The sequence below is a fragment of the Ptychodera flava genome, chromosome 18, assembly GCF_041260155.1.
Source record: "Ptychodera flava strain L36383 chromosome 18, AS_Pfla_20210202, whole genome shotgun sequence".
NCBI lineage: Eukaryota > Metazoa > Hemichordata > Enteropneusta > Ptychoderidae > Ptychodera > Ptychodera flava.
Window position 1 is genome coordinate 204,841 of NC_091945.1, and position 24,205 is coordinate 229,045.

General features: G+C 35.5%; 2 protein-coding genes across 2 annotated transcripts; both read right to left on the reverse strand.

Moving 5' to 3' along the window:
- Positions 1 to 661: 661 nt before the first annotated feature.
- Positions 662 to 12,263, reverse strand: LOC139117939 (tyrosine kinase receptor Cad96Ca-like). Its single transcript, XM_070681181.1, has 9 exons — positions 12,175 to 12,263; positions 11,741 to 11,906; positions 11,109 to 11,210; positions 10,609 to 10,757; positions 10,321 to 10,431; positions 9,383 to 9,500; positions 7,257 to 7,352; positions 6,778 to 6,877; positions 662 to 2,324 (listed from the first exon to the last, which is right to left on the reverse strand). The coding sequence occupies exons 1-8, from the start codon at positions 12,190 to 12,192 to the stop codon at positions 6,864 to 6,866; spliced, it is 774 nt and encodes a 257-aa protein (XP_070537282.1). The 5' UTR covers positions 12,193 to 12,263; the 3' UTR covers positions 662 to 2,324; positions 6,778 to 6,863.
- A 337-nt stretch (positions 12,264 to 12,600) lies between these two features.
- On the reverse strand, positions 12,601 to 23,491 carry LOC139117940 (protocadherin-15-like). The gene is made up of 13 exons (XM_070681182.1): positions 23,307 to 23,491; positions 20,219 to 20,275; positions 19,375 to 19,529; positions 18,798 to 18,953; positions 18,128 to 18,237; positions 17,730 to 17,854; positions 17,227 to 17,388; positions 16,798 to 16,946; positions 16,082 to 16,288; positions 15,531 to 15,619; positions 15,299 to 15,385; positions 14,652 to 14,723; positions 12,601 to 13,425 (listed from the first exon to the last, which is right to left on the reverse strand). Exons 1-13 carry the CDS (start codon positions 23,326 to 23,328, stop codon positions 13,122 to 13,124), a joined length of 1,695 nt encoding a protein of 564 aa, XP_070537283.1. The 5' UTR covers positions 23,329 to 23,491; the 3' UTR covers positions 12,601 to 13,121.
- Between the last annotated feature and the right edge of the window lie 714 nt (positions 23,492 to 24,205).

Here is a 24,205-nt window from a genome sequence, read left to right on the forward strand (position 1 = left end):
CTGTTGTTATTCAAATGTTTTGATAACGATGCGGAGAAGTTAGCAACTTAAGAATGTAGCATTACCGCCCCTCGAAATGATCAACATGAAACCCTTGAACTTTATCATGTAGTTCACGTCAACCACAAAGCGAAAGTGATAATTTCAGGTTTTGTTTTTAGGATTTGATTGTTCATACAAACACCAGTCGTGTCATTTTGTCCATTCTTCGATGATAACAGGTCAGAAAATGGTTTTCATTTTTGCCCCACGGAAAGAAAATCGTTAAATAAACTAGTTTTGTTTAGATCACATGGGGTTGAAGTCTGCCTCGTGATCACCACGAGACACTCTGTTGCATTGCTTCCGGTACCATGTAGTGCCCTTTATTGGAGAGAAATTCTGTTGAAATTTAACTGTGTATATATAACACAAATTTCTTCCAGTACAAAGTAAGAGTATCTGTTACTCTTGTTTCATGCATCCTGCAATATTCAGACAGACAGTCAGAATAGAAGGATTCTTAGCTCTATACACTCTTAATCATATGATCATAACGTACGCTTATATCGTGTTTCTGGCAGGTGTTAAAATTCGATTAACAATATTTGTTTCAGTGGCGACATTTTGAAATAAGACCGTCGAACGTCTCAACCATTAAAGAACAGCAAACAATAACATAGGAATTTGAACGTTAGCTTTATAATTGAGTCAGAAGCTGGTCACACAACACAGATACTACTATGCAACGATCAACGGCCTACTCAAATGTTGGCAGCAATAATTCCTGCACTAACACAGACAAACACACGTATAATTCTACGCCAACACTTGTTGTGAACCCACCACGAAGTCTCGTTTGAGGATCGTCCTGCACACTGCCTCGAACAAAACTTCATATACAAATACAATACACTAAGTAATATTGTTCAAATTACAAATATCAACAAACTGAAACTAAAGTTACTACGGAACTGATAAAGTAAACATGCGACAAAAATCATTCAATATATTTCAGGCATAAGATATGCATGTGTGACTATGTTGATTGAAACGTTAAAAAGGATACACACTAAGAAATACAATGTGTTCAAATATTATAGCTGAAATGAATGAAAAAATTGCCGAGGCTGTATACATAAAAAATAATTTTTACACCTGGTTTTGTTATTTGTTTTAATATACAGTTAGACTATACCTGCCTGATAAGTATAGGATATGTGAAAATCAAACTATTATGGAATATGTTTACACATGTGTATCAACGTTATTGGAACTTTCAAAATTTATTGACAATGATTAGCTCTGGTGTTATGGTTGAGACTATTTTGATGTAGTAGTTTAGTGAAATGAGGTAAAAAGGTTTTTGAAATCTTTCATTTTCTTTACATTTAAAACATGTAAGTCTATATCGATAATCTCCTTACTGACGATAACCTTGAACATTCAATTCTGTTTGTTCTTACAAAACATTTATCAGTATAGCTTGTAAGACCAAAGTAGGTAAATTTTCGGACTTTTATGTATGACCTCAATTTTTGAATATTAACGAATAAGTAGTTAAAGGAAACGTTCAGAAAGTATAATATGAATCAGTTTGCCGTTTCTATTCAGTTTCTCGTAAAATATGAACATTTATATTTGACAGATATAAATTTTAGTAGGTACTAATGTACATAAAAATGTTCAATCCTTGGAGCATTACGGTAGTAAAGAGGTCCTTTATGGAAAATAAAAGTCATCCTGTTTTGCTGTAGAACATTGCCGGAAATTTGCTTCTATTGCACGAAAAGTCTCTGTCTCCCAACACCATCTTCTGTGGCCAGATAAATGCATGTGAAGTCAAAACGGTTACCACGTGAATATCACTGATAATTTATGGAAAGAAACTTTGCTTCAATAGCTTAATAAGCGTAGTATGATATGTTTTATCATTCTCAGATTGACTGTGAAACGCTTAATATTTTCATGTCGATGTCTTGAGTCTCAAGTTCATACGCACAAGTTAAAAAGAGAATTTAGTGTCGTATCAGTGGAAGCAATTCGATAGAAATAATCAACAATCGTTGCCGGCCAAAGCCTGTCCTGATAATTCTGGGATATTTTTATGTATACTTCCCAAACGCCTCGCAGACTATAACAAACAAAAACTTTAAAGTGTCTCTATTTAGCATCAAGACTGTAACTGTAAAAGTTCACATGCCCGGCCATAATTCGTCTGCTCCCGTCAGGCGGTCATTTTCTTGCCTGCTTTGATTTCAAGGAATGTGTACTGTGATGTCATCATAGCCGTCCACTGCAGGCAGTTGGGCCCCGACTTCGACATCGTCATAATCATCGTGGTCCTTGAAAGAAAATCGCAACGCAAAATTAGAAACAAAGAGTATTTAAAATGGTCAGTGAATCACACGATATATCGCCTCTGCAGCAAACATCGATCGTTGTCGCGGGTTTTTGACTTTTTCGAATATTGTTCGGTATGTTTTTATTCATTTATGCCTACCTTGATTTATGACATGATCTGATAAAGAGTTAAACATTATTAAATTAGTAATTACATTGTCTCGTTCTGCTTGAATAGATTACTAAATTGCCCTCGTTTATAAAGTGCTTGTTCTCAGACTGCGTGTAAGGTTCCAAGACAAGAAATTGACCTTTTTAATCTAACAATTCTCTGGTGCTTAATAAGCTCAGAACCCCGTAAATTATACATTTTCTGAAAGCTTAGATATAAGGAAACATTTTGGTAACCACAGTGTCACCATTGTTTACATAACTATCACGTGACAGGTAATTTGCATAACCTTTCAAAAATCGGTTTTCCCTATGTTTTGTCTCAATACTTCAAAATATCTGACTCAAACTTTCTGGAATGCAAGCTGTCACAACGCTCTTCCAAAAAGTGTCTCAGATTTTTAATATCTTGCCTAGTTTTTATTAGCAGAATTTTAAAGAAATTAACTAGGGTTAAATTCACTGCTCTGGAAGTTTTTCGGGCATAAAAATTGCTTAAGAAGGTTTAAAAAAATTCTGAGACACGCTTTGAAAGATCCTTAGGACAGCTTGCACTCACACAAATTTCAGCCACATATCTCAAAGCATTGAAACAAATATAGGGAAAACCGATTTTTGAAAGGTTATGCAAATTACCTGTTTCGTGATAGTTATGTAAACAATGGTGACCCTATGGTTAAAAAATGTTCCCCTATATCTAGGCTTTCCAAAAATATATAATTTACGGGGGTTTTGAGCTTATTAACCACTAGAGAATCGTTAGCTTAAAAAGGTCAATTTCTTGTCTTGGAACCTTAAGTGACATAAAATAAAAACTGAAGTTATTAAAGAGGCACTCCCACATTGCAACATTTTTAAAACACATTTTTAGCTCACATTTGGTTATACCAATGTGAGGTTATCGTATAAGCTGAAGTGATGGCGTCTGTATGTATGTGTGTATGTATGTATGTATGTATGTATGTATGTATGTATGTACGTACAGTATGTCCGTCAACATCAAAAACACGCAAACCGCTGCACGTTTCAGCTTGGTATTTGGTGTGTGGATGCATCCTGGGCTATAGATGGGATTTTGTTCAAATGAAGTCTGCGTTGCCAAAATTATGCAAATGAGTTTGCAAAATGTGAAAATGATCAAGAATCAATAACTCAAGAACCGCTGTTTTGATTGCTTTGAAAATTTGTGTGCAAGTACCTTAGGTGAACCTTATACAGTTTTACGAATATTGTGAAGATATCCTAATTTTGTATTTTTGCTGAATTTTTTGGTGATTTTTCTCATTCTCAGTAAAATTCTTCTTCTCTGAAACTGCCAGCCCAATTACTGTCAAATTTTGGTTGGATGTTTGCAAGGGTGTTAATCTTCTAATTTGTTGAAATTATGACAAAATTGGGAAAAATACTATTTTGGAGCAATTTTGTCAGTTTTGGTCAAAAAATCTTTAACAGTATTTTCTTTTTAAAGCCCCTGGACAGACAGCTTTTATATTTGGTACACAGATGTACAGAGATGACAATAGTTAGATATGTGGAAATTGTCCTGAAATATACAAATTTGTATTTTCAAGACAATATTGTCATTTTTGCTCAAGAAAACCTGTTCTCAAAATTACTTGTTTGATAGCTTTGTAATTTGGTATAAAGTCCTGAGGGATGTTATTAGATAAATTTTCTGCTCAAAGTGTTGGAAAACCCCCAAATTTGTATATTTTAGGTAATTTTCTCAGTTTGTGACCTTAAATGACCTACACCAACCCAGGATATGTTGTGAGACAGTTTCGAAGGCTGTGAACATAATTTTGTCATATTTGGTATCAATTTGTAGGAAAATTTGATCCAGAAAACAAAGCTGAGGTGAATTTTTCATTGCGGACCAATTTTTGCAACTTTTCTATGTAAGACATACAAGAACTGATGAGAAATTTGGATCCAGGATAATTCCAGATGTTGTAATCACCGCCCACAGTGGAAGGCATTTCACTATCTGTGACTAACTTGAGTGCTGTTTACATTAGAATGATTAATTAAAAAATCCCCAAGGTTGTAAATACATTTCCTGTCATCTTGGGCAGCTGGCCTTATGTAATACCAAGTGGTGGAACATTTGATATTCAGGAGGGGGTAGGGTCTAGAAGATTGATGAGGTAGCATTACTTTTATACCAGATCCCTTGTACATGTTTTTGCCCACTCCCACCTTTTCTTTTTATCAAGCCTTCTCTGTCTATTTTTTGTTGTTGACATTTGCTTATGTATTTAGGATCTGCTTGTCCCATTGCTATAGAAGTTGATATGCATGTTCCTAAAGATGACCTCCAGTACCTAAGTTGGAGACCTTATTTGCTTTTGTCATTCTTGTTTTTCCTGGTTTAAATATTTCTTGAATGGACCAATTCAAACCGAATGTGAGCACATAGTGTCCTTGACGGTATTTTTTATTATTATAATTATATCTTTATTTCGGACTTGAGCGTCCATATAAAAGTCAAATAAGGCAATAGTATGAAAATTCAGTTACAAAATTAAATTATGGTTGAAAAGATAGAAAAATTGATTATATCTACATACATAATCCAATGGGTTTCTTTTTAAACAGACATTTAAACAAAGAGTAACTTATTCCAGTGTTTTACCATCTCTGAGTTGAAATACAATGATTTACATACATTTCGTACAATTGCATTGCTACTTTTCAAAAGTCTTTGTCTCAGGCTGTTAATCTGATTTCTCAGAAGAGCATCAAAGTTGCTTATTCTGTTAGATACAAACATTAGACTCGCGCTGCTCCGTTTCTCATAACCCAATAACAGTCGTGCAGCAATATTGTAAGCAACTTTCAATTTTCTCAAGACATTTGCAGAATAGCTATTCCTTATTGGTCCCCCATACAGCTGATAACAATAGGCTTTAAATAGAATGCATTTAACATGAAAAGTACACATGTGGAATTTTCTCATTAGCATATTCGCTACTACGTAAAAATATCTCGTCTGCCACTCAATGTCATCATCATCTCTGAAATGGTCAGTTAACACGAACCCTAGATGTTTTTTCTTAACAACAAAGGTTAATTTAAACCCGTTCAGATATACACATGGAATGCGCCGAATCTTACTGTGATTCGCAAAAACGCACATACAGTTAGTCTTTTTACTGTTGAAAATGATTTCGTGAATATCACTATAATGAGTACAGGGATCTATTAACTTTTGTGTACCTTTGACAGAAGGACTAATCAAGCCGATATCACCCGCGTACATTAAGTGATTAACAAAAATGCAACCAATATTACAGCCAGTATTCAAGTTTGATAAGAGAACACTCAAATTATCAATATAGATATTAAAGAGCTTTGGTGGTAAAATACCACCTTGCTTTACACCGTTTTTAATGCCAACGGTCGATATTTGACGTGACGATTGCGCGGATCGCGAGATATCGATAAAAGCATGTCACTTCCCGAGCGTATTTTTCACATCCCGAAGTTTTACGATCGTTTCTGATTATGACCCGGAATCCCCGAAGGTTTGTTGTTGTGCTGATTTACGATATTCTAGGGAGTCCATAATAAGTTCGAACGGCGCAATTTACCTCACACTGCGAAGACTTTATATAAAGCATTATTCCTTCACTTCTGGTATGTTTTTTTAAACTTCTCCGTAGTTTTGTCGTTTTTATTATTTTCACTCACTTCTATTATATTTTAACCAATAGCACATAGATATCAGTTTTACGTGTAAAATATTGGCCGCTTCTGATGACTACATTTGTCGCTGCCACACAATTACGCGTGGTTCGATACATAGCGGCCGCCGCGTGCGTATGCGTTGATACCACGCGGCGGCCGCTATGTATCAACCGCATGTATCTGTGCTAGTCACCTATGAGAATTCTGATGGAATCAGCAAACTTTGTTTCCCGTTTTTTCTCCGAGTCAGTAAGACTCGGCTTTCCCCACGTGGCATGACCGATCACCGACATGGTGGTACTGTCAGTTGCGTACAGCAGCATTAGCGTAGACTCGTACTCAATAGCTTGGTTGACAATGGCCCCAGAGCCGAATGTTCGATGTTCGGAAGCTGAATTTAGGTGGGCCATCGGAATTCAAACTTTTACTTTTTTGAGGACATGTTTTTATCGATATCTCGTGATCCGCGCGCAGTCGCCACGTCAAATATCGACCGTTGGTATTAAAAAAATGTGTTCTAAAATGTTACCAAGTTGGAGTGCCACTTTAAATGATCGTAATTTGTCAAACGTAAACAATAGTTCCTTTACTTACTGTAAGGTCACAATGGATTGCATCGATTTCGTTTGCTAGTCTTCTAAAAGTTGGTCTGTCATTTTGATTTAGCTGCCAACACTTCTTCATGACTGCATATCTGAAATAAAGTATTTTGATAATTTCATGTAAGATGCGTATTGTGTTGTGGTAACTGTTATTACATCTGACTTCACGTAAAGAAAATGAACACGACAGATGTATCTTGTACAGGGTAAATCATCTCTAGAATCACCGATGAATTTAAATTGTACTTTTATCATTTTTTCTATAAGCGAGCAGATGCCCTTTACCGATGTGCTAACTATTATATATAGGTTATTTAACGTTTGCATAATTGAACCCTAAATAAAGTTGTGCCACGCAGATTCCTCGTATCGGTGGGATACAATCCTACTGCCACTCTTGGCAACATATAATCTGCAAAAGTCTTTTTGTCTTTGTATCAAATTAACATGTTATGTCTGAAGATATCTTACATGTTATCTTGGCACCCCTTGGTTTCGTCAGACGACCGCCTCCTTCAAGATATTGTTTGATTCTGCCTTTTAAACCTGAAGAGTAGGGTCTTTCTCCTATTGCAAGTAGAAAATGGTAATGAAGTAAATATCTCGGACACGCTATACCTGTATCGCCTTCCCCTATTGTTTTATAGAGTACTGATATGATCCTGTATTTTAAAATTACATTTTCACTGTCACCGGAACTTCTTACAGCTAGGCGTAAGTGTATTGCTTGGTTATATATATATATATATATATATATATATATATATATATATATATATATATATATATATATATACAAGCTGGGCAGAACGTATGACATTAAGAAACATGCATGATTTTGTGATTTAGTGATTTTGGCCAAAGTTTTGTTGTTCGCTCTCAGTTTTTGGCCATTACATACAGGTACAAGCACAGTGTTACCGTGAACAAACAAACAAACAAACAAACAAACAAACATACGAACGAACGAATGCATTGCAAATTGTAAGCATATTGCAATCGACACCTTTTATCGCTCACGGTCCAATACAAGTTTTCATGTCGTCTATCCTATCTTGGACGGTGCATTATGACACAACCGCCATGCCACTAATTGTCAGGCGAGCTTTTCAATATCTTGGTAGTGAATTACATTGAGTATAGCCATAAAATAAACCACAAAAATTAATTAACTAAACTAAATGCTCTGCGTGTTCACTCTATCGAGCACTTTCTAGAATGTATGTGCCACTTAGATTTGGACCATATTGTTTGAGGGCCTAATAATTTCTTGAAGGGCTGAGTTATATAGTTTTCAACACGAAAAGACCGTTATTTTACACTCATCAGACTATGTTTTACATGTACCAAGGTACTGAACGTAAACGTAAACGTCCTTCAAATTGTGAAAATGTGTGTCGATAGAGTACATTTTATGTACTTCAAGATTCACCACAGTCAAAACTGTCTGAAACCGAAAATTAAGCTGAAAAAGGAAAGCTGAAAAAAATTAACAAGAAAAATTATCAAATGAATGCTTTAACACCAGTCCTACATCTGTTTCACACCATATCCTAAAATGAAGTCTTTTCACACCCCCACAACAAATACTCCATGCATACATATCCAGATAGTAGATTTTATTATATAATCTACCCTTGGCTTGAAAGGCAAGTAATAGGTTCCAAAAGCAATGATCTATTCTCGCTATTAAAGTGGTACTCACAGTTCATCCTGACCAGAGTTTATTTGGACCAGAGTTAATTTACGGAAAGCAACTCTAAAACATAGGATGCACCACAGACAAATAGAAAGACAGACTAGCAACGGGGCATGCCTTTTGTTCCATGGTCGTCTCGGTAGATTATGGCCTTTTCATATTAAAACGAGCTTCACAGGTGTTAGATGTTTTGGAGACTTTGTTCGTGGTTGATAATTGCTCGAGATTATGCGAAAAGTACGACGAGATGGTATCGTGCAGCCAGTCGCGTAGCAACAATTACTTACTTTGTGAGCTCTCAGGGCAGAAACACTGCTTCATCACGCCAATCAAAACATAACACGCCAGCAGTTTCATAAACACGTCCTTCCATGACCAACTTTTAAAGACGATATGACTGACCGTAAACCATTGAGTAAAACCAGACATTATCGATAAAAGACTTTCAAATTTGGTCAAACACACTCATTATATATTCATAAAAATGTGAGAGGAATTTTTAAAATGGTAAAACTCACTTTCCCGAGGCCGAAAACTTTCCTGTTTTTGCCAGCACGCCAATTCCGCTCAGCACTACACGACAACAACAACACAAATTTTGCCGAATATACTTTCGCGTGAAAATTGGTGAAAATCCAGAATCTACCAAAGGGCGCATGGTCGACACTCTTCGGAACAGAGAGACGAGAGCTACCTGAGGCGATCGCATACATGGAGGGGTTACGTAACCACTTCACGCCTTGAATAATACCCGTTGCCAGTATGTCATTCTATTTGTCTGTGATGCACTGAACAGAAACTAAGTTAATATTTAATCTATGGTCATGGACTAGTTCTACAATAACGTAAGTCTTGAAACGCTCGAAATGATGAATTCATCGCATTTCATATAACTTACCGAGTGACATAATTTCCCACATCAAAACACCGTAAGACCAAACATCTGTTTTGGTGTTGTACTTTGCTTTCGATGCAACCAAACACTCAGGAGCAGTCCAGAAAATAGGAATTCTGTCCTAAAAAATAAAAAGGCAGAGTTAATTTATTTCGACATTAATGCCAAATAATGTAGGTGATTGGACAGTGAGAAATGTTTACCTTAAGCTTATATGCGTCACAAAATTGAAATAAATCTTTTGCTCAAACTTCACCTGCTCTCATTTATCATCTTGTCAGGTTTCTTTTGTTTTCGAACGAAAATGATCATTATGACATTTTTGCGCACTTTGTGCAAATGAAATTGTGGAAAACGAACTTTATCTTATGAAATTGTGCAATATAATTTCAATTATATTTTGATGAAATACACTTGATGTCATATTTTGAGTACCGAACAAAAAAATTTTGATTATTTTTTTCATTTGCAAAAATTAACGAACCTATATTTTGGAACCTATTACTTGCCTTTCAATTAACGATATTTGTGCAAACATCTATCATCTGATGTATCTGTGCTGCACAAAAACTTTGCAAGTAAAATTAAAACAAAAACAATATAAATTTAAACTTTCTTAACCGAATTCGACGTTTACGTACACACGGAGTACAGATGTTGAAATAAAGAAATAAAACCAATTCCATCTTGACTGGCAAAGTGTTCATTTGCAGACAAAAACCACATAATAGTCATGTTTTGAATTGTTGATGTGACGAAATTTATCATTGTATTGGTAATTAACATTTTTACATATTTACCTCTATTTGATTCATAATGTTAGGTGAAATATTTCAAGATTTCAACGTAAAGTAAGTTGAAGTGAACAATTTTCAGTTTACAGATATTCATGACATGAAGAAAAAGTCAGAGATAACGCGCTGTACGGGGACACAAAATACCTTAGACATTTTCACGTAAATCTCTCCTAAACGCGAGAAACCAAAATCAGAGATTTTGCATGTGTCTCCACTGACCAATATGTTACGAGCCGCCAAATCACGGTGGATAATCTGTAATGAAATCATATATCAGACTTTGTCAGAGTACGGAAATGATAAACTATAACTTATTTATCTTTGTCTCTTGAAAGCATAGATCCTGTGGTAGAAAGAGCGCAGAGAACATAAACACTGCATTCAACGAGAGACTAAAATAAAAAAATAATAAATTTGTTAATAGCTACTTACTGCTTTGGACGAAAGGTAAGACATTCCATTTGCCACATCGAGTGTAAATTTGACAAGCTTATCCGGGCTTATACCAGTCATTTTACTTTGTTTCAGATATTTCAGCAACTCTCCTTGTTGGGCAAACTCGAACACTAATAACCTAGGATCTGGAAAAGATCAAGAAGACGCTATGCACATGTTGAAACGTTTAAAACAGATCATAAGAAAAGTCCGCAATGTAGTTTTCCACAGTATCCACATTTGAAACTTTCTAAACCTTTTGTGAAGTTTTTTTAAAAAAAACAAAACAAAAATCATCTATAGAGCAACGTTAATTACCATTTGCTTAGCGTGAAATTATTAACGCCAGATGCATAGTATAAGTGCATGTTGCCCTAATGGCACCCTATAAAAGAGGAAGCAGAAAAAATTCCAATAATATCTTTGGTGAAAAATTTTGCGAGAAATTACTTCAAGCGATAAAAAGAAAACATTTTCCGTGTAAGGTTATTTCCTACCTTCTAGTGTTACAAACCCAATGAACGTGATGACATTCGGATGGTACTCGAGTGAAGATGCCACCTTTAGTTCTTTGTCAAAGATAACTTTTGCTTCCGCCTCTATTAGACAAAGAATGTAAACAATGAAGGAGATCATTCACGATATAACGAGTGACATTCTTCAGTTTCATGCTATGTATTCCACATGCACCCTAGTTTGACTGAGTCAAACAAAAGACTGGCTGATAAACATCGGAATCAAACGCATCAACTTAAATTAGTTTAAAACAGTATACAGAATGGTGTCTGATTTTCAGCAGCATTAGTTTTGATTTGTGTCTTCAAATTGCATATTTGAATTATTTGACGAAGACGTGGCTTCGACCTTACATCGAATTTTATTCAAAGATACATGGTATATAATTTCTTTACATTTTTTCATTTCAGACGCCGTAGATTCCGACCAAAATTGTACACAACGCACATGAAAAGTTTTTGTGAGTTTATGAGATCTAGTTGTTGCACACAACATAATGCATTATAAATAGACATAGAGACGTCAAACAAGGTGTAGAAGCTGAAAATAATTTAATATTCCTGACAATGGTAGTGGTGTATCGCTTATTACGTGTACAGCACTACAATCTTACCTCCTTCGAGTTTTAGGTGTTTGACGGCAACTTCAACGGCGCCTGCTTGCCCACCGAGATTTTTCAATGCTGCTTTTTCTACCAAGCCAAAATTTCCCTCTCCGAGTATTGCAATTGTTGTTATGTCTGACCTTTTCAGTTCATGGGCAGGAGGAAAATTGAACGGCTGTGTCCGGAATTGAAGAAAGATAAAAGTGAGGATATAGGGCCTAGACCTACCAGCAACGTTTTACAATGTAACAATCTATCATTTAATAGTCAATCATCCCTGACATGGGGTAGCAGAAAAATAATTGTATTTATAATATTGTATCTATGTAATTTGCATAGTTTATTCCTGAAACAGGAAGAAAAAATATTATAGTTTCTTCTGGGGTAAAATAAAAATAAAATTAAAACAGGAAAGATGAAACAAGGTGTTCGATTCCACTAACCTTTGAAATTACCGGCATTTCATATTCATTGTTCCTGGATTTAGATCTAGGGCCGGCCAAATACTTCAAGTAGGGTGAATTTATTACTTCTCTATAAGAAAGCAGTGAAACCATTACAGCATCATATGTATGGAGAATATTGAGCGTCCACAAAGGAGGGCTACAGCGCAATCACTCTAAAAAACTTTGCCCAGGGCATTGTCATATGACTCTGTCTGTCTGTCTGCTTGTCTGTCTGTCTGTCTGTTTTCATTTTTGCATGGTGTCACGTACTTATGCTCTTCTTGTTTTATATTCTGAATTGAATTCTTCGATACTCGGCGGAGCCAATATTAATGTTAAGAATTGTCACCAGGTCGGTCGGTTTAAATCGCTGCATGGTCACCGTAGTTGCATTTACAAATAAGTCGAACATTCTTCATAAATCAAGTTGACTTTGCGATTTTACTCGTATCGTTGATTAACAGATTTGAAGTTCCGCGTCATTATAAAAACATTATCTCTCAAATTTAATTCCTTAGTTAACATGCTTTGTTTTGTTTTGTTTTCACGACGGTTCACTCTAAATACTTCATCTTCAAATAAGCACAGCAATTGTCATCATAGTCTTAACATAGAGAATCTTTGACAAGTAACTGGATATCCAATGATGTAACTCCTTTTGTTGTTATCTGGTAATAATATTCCTAAAGAAATTCATTCATTTACGAAACGTGTGCAAACAGATTCTGCTGAGCAAATGATAAGACAGGGATTTATCATCAATGAAAAATTGCTTTTGCCTAAAAAAGCACACTATTTGGTGTCAATCGTTTTGTTTTAATTTGGATTCAACCGCACTGTGTTAATCTATTTTCTGTCTATGTGGCACATGATGGCGATCAAAGCCAGGCATAAGCACTGAGCGTTTGAAGAAAGACTATTCTTGTTGCATCAATTACCCTTCATTATGGAACAAATTCTTCTAAGGTGATGCTTTTATAATCCTTTTTCCTCGTGAGTTGAGATAAAGGTAAATTGGTGAGACACATTTTACAAAAATCTCCAAAATGTAAAATTACAAACCTATTTATGAGTATCAGAAAAATTATGAAGATTATCGCCAACGCAAGTAAAATCAGCAAAGTCAAGAGAAGACCAATAGACGTAGTTGTCGAAGCTTCAACAGGCTCAACGCTGTTCCATCGCTCTGGGCTTCCGAGACTTGTGGCGTTTATAGACCACTTGAACTTTAATTCGTCTGCCAATGGGCTGGAATATACATTGAAAACAAAAGAAAAAAACGTTGAATACAATTTGTTTGGAGGAATGTTCTTGTAGATCAATCTTACGCTTCTTCCATTGTTTAATACATTGTTTTAATGAGTTGTCTGATATTGGTTTAGATAAGTTAACATAATAAATAGAACATTTATATTAACTAATAAACCTCCCCTGAGGCAGCCGCACATCCTATTTACATGGATATTTAAATTACACTAAACTTCTGTAACTTTTGGTAACGTGACGAGTGTGGCTTTAGTAGGTCAACAGTCATTCACCACACAGATGACAGAAAATTGGTCTCAAATCAACTAAGCTTCTCAACGACTGGGCATAAAATAAATACTGGCAGATGATAAAAACCAGGTTGTTCGGAATCGTGGATCCCAAGTCCCAAGAGCCTATCCAGTGTAAAGAATGGTCGTCCCTTCTTCACCAGATTCAGAGGCAAGAGAGCGAGGTACACGTGTGTTGCGCAGAAAGAGGTGCGCAAGACGCCAACGCGGGCTTAACCATCATAATGCAGGAAAGTTCAACGACATTATTCTTGTACGATGCATGATTAACATAACATTAAGTGAATATAAAAGTCTGTTGATCATTGCGACACGTTCATTTCTTGAGGTTTACATTTTTCAACAAAAGTATACTTTTTCACTTTGAAATAGGATGAATGATCTTAAAATAAAAATTGACACCAAGGGGTCGAGCAATACAATTTCAAGCGATAGGCATCATCGGTTTTAAGACCATAATAAGGCCAAAAAAAAGAAATGTTTCTGGTCAGGTCTTTCTTTAAAAAATGGTGCGGCGACGCGCATTTTTTTATTTTTATTTTTTTTCCCTCAAGGGAGGGAGGAGGGTCAGTTTTATAGTTTTATCAATATAGTCACATATATACTGTTCATGCAGTCACTGATCATGCCACCCCAAAGAATTTTCTCTTTCTCTTCAGCCATTTTGGTTTGGTGTCAGCCACGGCCGCCGGCCACAAACAGAAAAAAAGGGTGACGCGCTGTTGTTCAGGTGACGCGCGCGCTGACCAGAAACATTTTTTTCTTTTTTGGCCTAATGTGATATTAAAAGAGTACAAGCCAATTACTTTATCTTCGATGAGAATGTAAGAATAAGTTGAGCGTTGTTAAAATCTTGTTTTCACATGTTTGAGAGACCCGTTGCTATTAACATCGATTTCTCTCACAAAAATAACTCACTTGTTCATGATGTAATCTCCCGGTACAACGTCGTGTGTTTGTGGATAGGTGCAACTGAACCAAATATCAGTCCTGCAGTGAATGATAATACTTCAGTTTTAGAGAAAGTAGTAACAAACAAAAAGACCACAGCCAGTAACAATCGAAAAATAATGACAAAAAATTAAATTAAAACTGCAAGCTGCACTATTGCATTGATACTGGCTCATTACTGTCTATAAATTGGTCAAAGTTCTAGAAGCATCAGAGATGGGCACATGAGACTTTGTTTAATAATACAAGGGTAGAGGTAGCCAAATTCTTGGAAATTTTGGTTTTTTACAAAGTGTCATATTAGGGCGAACGGTGCAAACTTCAAAACAGTCTGACTTATGATAGTTCGTGCATGTGCACATTTTTAAACGTGATGTGTTCGTTTTTGAAACGAAAATTTGTGAACGTCATTTTAAGAGTTATTTCAAAATTTATTATTGTTACAAAACTACGTGAACAATTGGAATATTTATGCAGTTTCCAGAAACTCTGGATTATTATACAGAAGAAGCCTCTTCAAGAAGCCGTTGAGAAATTTATGGCTTAAAGGGATAGTCCACCCAAAATTTCATCAGCTGTATACAATAACACATATAAAAGGGTAATATACTTACAAGTCAACATTGATGACTTGGTCCTCTGTTAGAGATGGGCTGATTTTCAAGATGGCGACGTCCAGTTTTAGATGGTCTTGCAAATCACTATCAATCAAGAACAAATGAATCGTTTTTCACACTTGCATATTATCGTTGATGCTCTGTAAAATACAAGTGATGTCTCATAATTCAAAACCAACCACCGTTCAGACATTTCCTGGGAAACACAAGAACAATTAACTAAACATACCTTATTAATTCCTGTGACTTCATTTTGATGTACATCTCAGGTGAAGATGACGTTATAATGATGGTGTTCTTGATGCTAGTGGCCATTATCTTTTGAAAGACCAAAAAATAGAAATAAACATATCTACTAGGAAAATGAACGATTTTTCTTCATACATAATGAAGGTCACTGCTCTGAATTGCTACAAATTACACATCAAATTGTATTTAAAAAAATAAGATTTTGAAGTCTACTTAAAATATTCCTTACATCATCGATATACTTGCAAAATCAGTTTTGATGTACGCTTCAAAACTTTCAAGTGAGTCAGATTAAGGCAAAGTTTGACAGTAACATATAACCGTTCAAAATGATAATGACACTTGTGTTGCGATTATTGTGAATACAATGTTTTTCCTTCAATGGACCATCGTCATTTTTTCCAATGATGATGTAACAGTTGAGATGTAATTTAGTATAACAACCATGAGTTCTTTCCATTACGCTTCGCCTGCTACGAAAGAAATACATTGAAATTCCTTTTGAATATGAGTCACTAGGTTACTTTATACCTTAACCTTGGTATTAATAAGAGAGGAAAGTCCATATCCGAAGTTGTCAGTAGCTTTCACAAAGAATTCATAGGTTGAACTTTCATCGGCATTTAACTGTTCAGTTAAGTAGATCATTCCAGACCATTGCTGGACTGCAAACTGACTCAGGCTATCTTCTACCTCGTACAGCAATGCACTGTTATTCCCGATATCGTCGTCATCAGCCTTTAACGAATTCAGATATTCAAAATGATACTATCCAAATTTTAAAGATCAGTTTAATGTTTTTTTACCGTTAATGTGAAATTGTAAAAAATAAGTTTACGCAGAAAAGAAGTTGACTTGAGAAAATCTAATGTAACAGAACGGGAAAAAATAATCATATACAGCAACGAATCGGAATACAATTGTGACAAGTCGACATGATGTTACGTTATAATTGAAGAAGTAGGGTGGCACTTCCGTGACCTTTTCTTTTGTGAGAAGATGATTTATATTTCCAAATACAGGCTTCTATACCGATTCAAGTTTTACTTTTTGTCTGTCCACTTGGTCACAACTTTTTAAGACATTACGCTGATAAAAGGATGGTATGTCGAAACAGCACTTGCGAAACATTACCATTTCTATCAGAATTTGAGTGACTCATCATTGCATCCATCTATGGCTCTCGATTCGTACATGTAATTCTACATAGAATGTAATTGAATAAACTTGTAAGAGATCTCCTTTACCGTGATTTTAATGATTTTGGTTCCTATTTGAATATCATGGTAAATACCAATAGCGTAGATGTCTTTACGGAATCTTGGAGAATTGTCATTGATGTCTTCTACCTTTATCAATACACATAGTTCACTCAGCAGAAGGTCTTGACAATGATCTGTTGATTAAAGCGAGGTGAATATTACAGACACTTAATCATGAAAATTTATCACATAAACAATCAAATATAGATATCATCAAATATCTATTCATATAAGTACTTCACATATGACCTAAGCTTCTCTAAAGACAAAAGCTCGCAATCAGCCCATTAAAACTTTTATTTTTTTAATTTCCTAGTCTCTATCTTCATGTCCGTGCCAGTGCTTAAGTTGGAAAGATGAACTAGATACAAAATTTTTTAATGTTTCCATGAAATATTTGAAGAAACTTATTACCAGGGGATGCAGCACTTGACTCTTTATTCGATGAAATATTTGATTCATTGGAACCATTCTTTATAAAGGTACTAATCAGTAAATTATACTCAGCGATGTCTTCTCTGTCAAGTTCCACTTTGTTACAAATCTCTCCGGTGTCTTCATCTATTGTGAAGTGATCTGATAAATACAATATCATACAAAGAAATAAGATCGTATCATAACAATGACATAGCCAGTACAGTCGCTGTGGTATTTGAATATTTTATAGGCACAGATTGTCTGTACCCTGTTAACTTCAATTATTGTCAGCCTTATTGTCGATTCCTCAATGCTAGTGGTTGCATGCTTCCCTTTATAAAGGGTATTCTTTTTAGCATGGTTTCCGTGAGGAGCACCAAGCGAAATTGCCAAGGGCAAAATACCTCTCCCAGAAGTGTTTTTATTGGAAATGTGATATGACATCAACGATAAAAAGCTTTGAGGAGAGATAAAGAAAAATGAAGAAATAATATATTCACCATTGTCGTCACCTGCTGTTATACTGTATTTAATCGATCCGTTGATTGGTCCATTGTAAAACGCCTCTGGTATCTTTTCACACCAAGACATTGGTTCATCCCCTTCCACAGGACTTGTACTCATGCTGCGAAAATGTATTGAATATAAAAACTAAATACCATCAAAATCTCTATTTACGATTTGACACGATGAGCGAGGAAAGCAAACAGAAGAGTAGATGAGTGCCTTCATAGAGAACCTATAAATCCTCAGCGTGGTGGTAATACGCATATGTTGGCGTGCGCGGTGGCGGGCACTAAGCCGGCACTCGCATCATTGGTTAGATTATTTAATACCTGAAGAGAAGAATACAAACAACAAACACACAAACAAACAAACGATCAAATCGGAACATTACTTGTACAACTGTCCAGGTATATCAAAGATTGGTTGAACCCAAACGAATACTTTGACGAAATCCTCGCTGTGTTTGCTCCAACATCCATCATCGGTTGCCCTGACGATAAACTGAGAATAGTACATACAATTAAAATAGAGAAAACATTTCTGCTGCATTCTTACACTCTCAATCTTTGGAGAATTCTACAATTAAAATGTCCATGCTCTTCTCTGCTCAGCTGTAATTACACCACTTCTGTATACCGATGTTCTTCAGCCAAATAGTAACGATCATCAAATGACACCATCCATAACTACTATCTTCAACGTTGATGGATTACGCTAGACGTTAGTGGCTTTTGTGAGGTTTAGCTACAGACAATCAGTAACGCATTGTCTTCTACACTGTAATGGTGTTAGAAGTGGGTAAAAATAGCTAAAACATCGGTTGACGATTCCCAGTGACTGATCAGCAGATACATCTTAATCTTAATCTTTATTTCTTATATAGCGCATTATCAGTGCGCCTTACACTTAAAAATAGATGTAGTAGGATCTCGTTTATTGAGTGATTGTCAATAGAATATTCAGTGATTGACTAGAAATAATAATATTTGATAGCAGTATTACATATTATGGCATCCAATGTTTCATCTATCAAACAGACTGTGGAGGGACTGCGGACTCACCTCGTAGATTACAGTTTGCCATTGTCCTTGTTCTGCATCGTCAAATCGTCTGGCAACCAATACATCTCCCTTGTACGGATCAATTGTAAAATGGGCGAGAGCCAATGTATCGTCGTCAGCGTGAAGGCTGTAACTTATGTTCGCATTACAGGTTCCCTTAAAAGGATAGAACGTGCAAAGTCAGTATTTTAGAGTCGGTATTCGTTGTTGCTATGGTGATTATATCGATGATACAGTCACAGAATGAACGAGCAAATCAACATTAGCTTGACTTCTTAAGTGTGTCTAAGAATACCATGTTGGATTCTCTGCTAAGCGATGCTGTATTCTTCTTTATTTAGACGCTTACGTGAGATAACACAATCGTGCAGAAGTCATAAATAAAATGAATAAATAAATAAATGAATAAATAAATAAATAAATAAATAAGTAAATAAACAATGAATCTTAAGAAAACAGCATAGCAATAAAAGCGACGATAATAATAAAAATAATAATAATCATAATAATAATAATCGTAATAATGATAATAATGATAATATATTGACAATAATAGCAATTTCAACAGCAATCTCACCGGCTCGCCATCGTTCTCAGCAAATACTGTCAACACATGATCACTGACACGGGCGTTGATCGGTACATCGCCCTCATACGGCAGTCCTTCAAAATACGGCGGGTTTCGATTCTCATCGGTTGCTTGTGTTGAAATCAATAAAGGTACGTTGTTGTCTACCAAAGGGGACATTTGCATGGAAGCGAGAATACTGTTAGATTAGAAGGTGATCAAGAAACAAATGTACCGTCATTTGAAGAATAATTACACTACAATGTATCCATCGATATAGATTAGCTTGATGATTAAGTTGTTAATTAACATATTGCATTAAATTGCAAAGTGCGTCAACTCTGAACTTTTGTCTGTTGATTTGTTTATGCTTTCATTTCGTCGACATCTTAGTGACTAGAATCACAAGCAATTAGTAACATTGAATTCATGATCACGTATGAAATGAACTCGGAGAATGCTCGGCTTTTGGTCAGGTCAGTGTGACTGCAAAATGAAATGGATTAATACCTGCAACTTTTTATGACATTTTTTTCCTTTATAATTTCAGTACTTGCTCTCGTGATATGCTTGGGACACACTGCAATTCAAAGCATTATTTTGACAACTCAATGCCTATTGTATAATGTCGAGATTACGGCCAATGTGCTGTATCCATGAAGACTTTACTTCAGTCAATCCAATTTCGTCTATGATGACTTTACAAAACTAAAGGAGTGAAATCCAAATCGACGAGTTGATCGCCTGTGTACAATATACACTGTACGATGATTTTGAATTTCAAACACAGTAAAACTGTAAAACCATTATTTGCATTCGTTTTCGAAAAATCTTAAGTAAAATATATGATTACCTTGAAAACCAACGCCAAGTGTCGTTGATGCGAGCAGCAGTACCAACGTATTCAACACTGTAATAAACACAGTACATGTATATCATCTTTATTCATTAGTTAATCAACACTCAAGAGTACTCAGTCGAGCAGATTGTTTAGGCCGATGTACACACACCGGATCGCTCACTATAGAGTCAGTCATTAGTGGCTAACCCTCTCAATAACGAATCTTTTATGTCTGATTTTCATAAACCACCTCCCTGTGTGTCTAAATTTGTGTAACTTAGACATGTTGCTGATGATAAAACTTTATGAGTATCTGGGGATGGTATTGATGAAGTTGAAAAAACAATTCAGGACGATGTGCTACCTATCTCTACCTAGGTTGACAACAATGCGATGTCCATCAATACCACAAAGACAAAGACAAAGAGTATGATTGTAGCGTCAAACCCAAAGGTCAAAAATTTAAAAGAGTCAAATGCGACAATCAATGTATGTTATATCTCTGACACGCATAATATTAATACCCATGGTTCTAGTAACAGGAACTTATACGCTCCAATTTTCAAAACAGCTACTGGACAGAGATCGTCAATTTATCGAGCCACCACGATTTGGAATAATATTCTATTTCTATCCGAAGTGTTGAAAGACTATCGAAGTTCAATTCTCAATTGCGCAATTTTCTTTTTCTAAAATTTAATAATGAGGGTTCATCACTGGATTAGATGTTTTCTTGTATCTTTTCTTTTTTCTGTCGATGTTTAATTGTTTACTTTGTATTATTTTGTTTGCTTTCTTGGCGAGGGCTCTGATGTAAATTACAATTCATTTGTAACTCAGATTACCCTCTATAAATAAATAAATAAATAAATAAATAAATAAATAAATAAATAAATAAATAAATAATAATAATAATAATAATAATAATAATAATAATAATAATCTGGCTTCTCCTCTTCGAGGACGAAGATAACTTTATCACACAACCAAGAGGAGGGGATACAAAACAAGAGAGCGACTGATTAAGGAACCCCATCTTTGGTTCTGAAACACCGTTAAGACGAATCACTCAATCAACCAACCGGTTTACCGGGGACCCAGATCACATGACCAGGGTCAAAGCACTATAGATTCACCAGTGTCTCGCCATGTATTCCACGCAAATAATAACTACAATGATCCTATTATTCAGCATATCGTAACATTAAACAAACTTGGCAGAGCCGATGTGTGAAGTAGCCTTCATTTCCTTTATATGAATGAATGAATGAATGAATGAATGAATGAATGAATGAATGAATGAATGAATGAATGAATGAATGAATGAATGAATGAATGAATGAATGAATGAATGAATGAATAAATGAATGAATGAATGAATGAATGAATGAATGAATGAATGAATGAATGAATGAATGAATGAATTAAATCATTCATTCATTAATTAATTAATTCATTCATTGATTAATTAAAATTACGAGTTACTTTTAAATTTCCATGTCTATCACCATTTTCTGACTGTTATGTAAATTTGTAACACTTTTGTACCCTTGGACTACATACCCACAAGCCATTCTCAGTAACGGTCTAAACAATGAGGATGCATTGCCCGGTAAGTTTGGCAGGCTATTGTTAGGTGATTTATCTATGTTGTGATTGTAACAAACAAAGTCCAGTTTTCGACAACTGCATAAGACCTTGTCACTGAAGATATTTTTTCACTCACATGGACACGTCTCATTGAAATACTCTTACAATCTTTAAGGAAGTAATTATATCCAAATAGCAAGTAATCTCCCCTATTCAGTGTATTGTAACGAGAGAACAATTTTGTCTTTTTCGTTTGAAGCCATCGATTTTATAGATCTTTCCAAGGTCTTACGGCAAACAACTAAGAATGACAGCAATATGACAGCAAAAATTATAGTTTAATCGTTTGATGTATTTGCAAAGCTGTAACATTTAACATAACTGTTTTCAAAGCCTGCTTATGAGGATTAACAATGATGCTAGGTTTTGTTCAGCTGATAGCTGCCGAGAATCCACACCCGTTTTACGCAAATTACGGCAACAAGTTATAATCTACATAGTGGCTGCCAAATACGGCAGCCAATGGGCATTTTGATAAACTTTGCATTAACCGACACTCTGGTATTTTTCCACCAAAACTCTCTTTGTACATTGATTTTTACACTGACGTGCCATCTTAACTGGCTTTCAATCAAAAGCCCAATCGCTTTCGTAGTAAAAATGTTGATTTCTGAATACTGAATACAATTAGATACAAGCCTAACGATGGAAAACAATAGACAAGCTATTGGGACAGTCTCTAAAAAGCTGGTTTACGCGGATTTGATTCACCCAAAATATTTATGAAATTTGAGGGACAATTCTGCGACCATTGATACCTTCCTGTTACGCTCCCTAGCAACGAAAATAACAAACGTAGACTTCGGCCTGTCATTTTCATCCACTATTGCAAATCTATGAACCGTTTGACCTCAAATACAATGCATACTGGTGTCGTCGGAACAACAAAGCGCGTAGTGTGTGATCGAAGCAAATACTAGTCAGCGATATCGGTATGGTGTAGGATCAATCATTGCAATCGATATGTTCAGCCTTCTTAGAGTAAGTTGCATTTATCGAATATAAAATAACCGGCTTTGCTTTTCAACATTTTTCTGTGAGACGCGCTACGAATTTAGCTCATAAATATTTATAATCTCACTTTATCTGGTGAGTGAGATGACAAAATAAATCAGGAACCGTCAAAGAGGCTGAAACAATCTTTAAATCAAATTCTAACAATTCATGGAACTCATCTCGTGCTACTTTGACATTCTTCTTTCAGAAACAATCATTAAGCTGAAAGGTCCTAAGAATCATAGATATGCACGCACAGAAATAACAGAAAATAAAGTCTTGTAAAATTACTGAAATCGTCGTCATAAAAATTTTGTTAAAACGAAAGAGGTGCTATATAGACAGATTTAGATCTATGTAAATGTGTTTGTAACGACAAAAGAAAGGGACTTACCTCTTCACTTAGTCATCAGTGCAGCTCTTAATTAAGCTATCCAATTTAGCATAAACTTACCGAAATTTCCCGAAGGTAGCATCCTTTCGCTTCACGCAATGGCGTCTTCAGTATGAAATTTCCAAAGATGACAATCGGTTGTCGTTTTCAGACCTTTACAACTAGTGGCTGAAAGCATGTAACAGACAAATAGCCATTGATGCATGTCAAATATCAAACTATTGACAATTATCACTTTGTACTGTGACTGTTACATATATGCTCATCGACACTAGTACACAGGGTAATGATATATTGGTTTAGGGGCAAATTTTCGTTTAAATACTGTGTCAAATGACATCATCAGTGTGGGCATTGATATTCTGATAACGCATACCAATGGTGTTCTCGGGATTTGTTACCGACGCGGAAAAGCCAGCAACATAGGTATTTAGATTGTTGAATGATATCTCTACAATGCATACATACTGATCAGCATGAATCTCTTGAACTTTGCCTTGTGAAATGAGGTCAAATTACACTTTGTGACCAAACAAGAAATACGAATTACAATAACGGATGATGTCCAGGCCCGATGAATTGAAAATCGTATATTTAATGATTGACGCCGGGTAAGTTGTTCCTGCCCTCGGACACATAGTCTCTTGATGTTGTTTTAATATTGCTACTACATTCCTCTCTTACACAGTTTTCTCTCTGTTTTGGTTGATTTGAAAATGATAAATATAATTAACACGATTGGAACTAAATTGGGATAATTCGATGATGAAGTAATGTCGATTTAGTCTGCAAATGTAAGCTCATCTGCTTTTCTTTTTAAATCACACTCTTGTTTTCATGAGTAATTTGCAACATTCAGCCACGTCAGCTGTATGGCACCTAACACTTATGAGAAATTTGCAAAACATAAAGATCAAATTATCCCAAACTAATTCCAATCGTGTTATATGCTTATTTCC

Bases quoted from the DNA above. Each gene is read 5' to 3' on its own strand.
- LOC139117939 (XM_070681181.1), bottom strand. The intron at 11,211-11,740 runs GTAAGATTGTAG...TTTGTCTAATAG, and splicing joins ACACCTAAAACTCGAAGGAG to AGGCGGAAGCAAAAGTTATC. The intron at 7,353-9,382 runs GTAAGTTATATG...TACTTGCAATAG, and splicing joins GTGGGAAATTATGTCACTCG to GAGAAAGACCCTACTCTTCA.
- LOC139117940 (XM_070681182.1), bottom strand. From the start codon at position 23,328: ATGCTACCTTCGGGAAATTTCG. The intron at 20,276-23,306 runs GTAAGTTTATGC...TGTTTATTACAG, and splicing joins GCTACCTTCGGGAAATTTCG to TGTTGAATACGTTGGTACTG. The intron at 13,426-14,651 runs GTGAGTTATTTT...TGTATATTCCAG, and splicing joins GGAGATTACATCATGAACAA to CCCATTGGCAGACGAATTAA.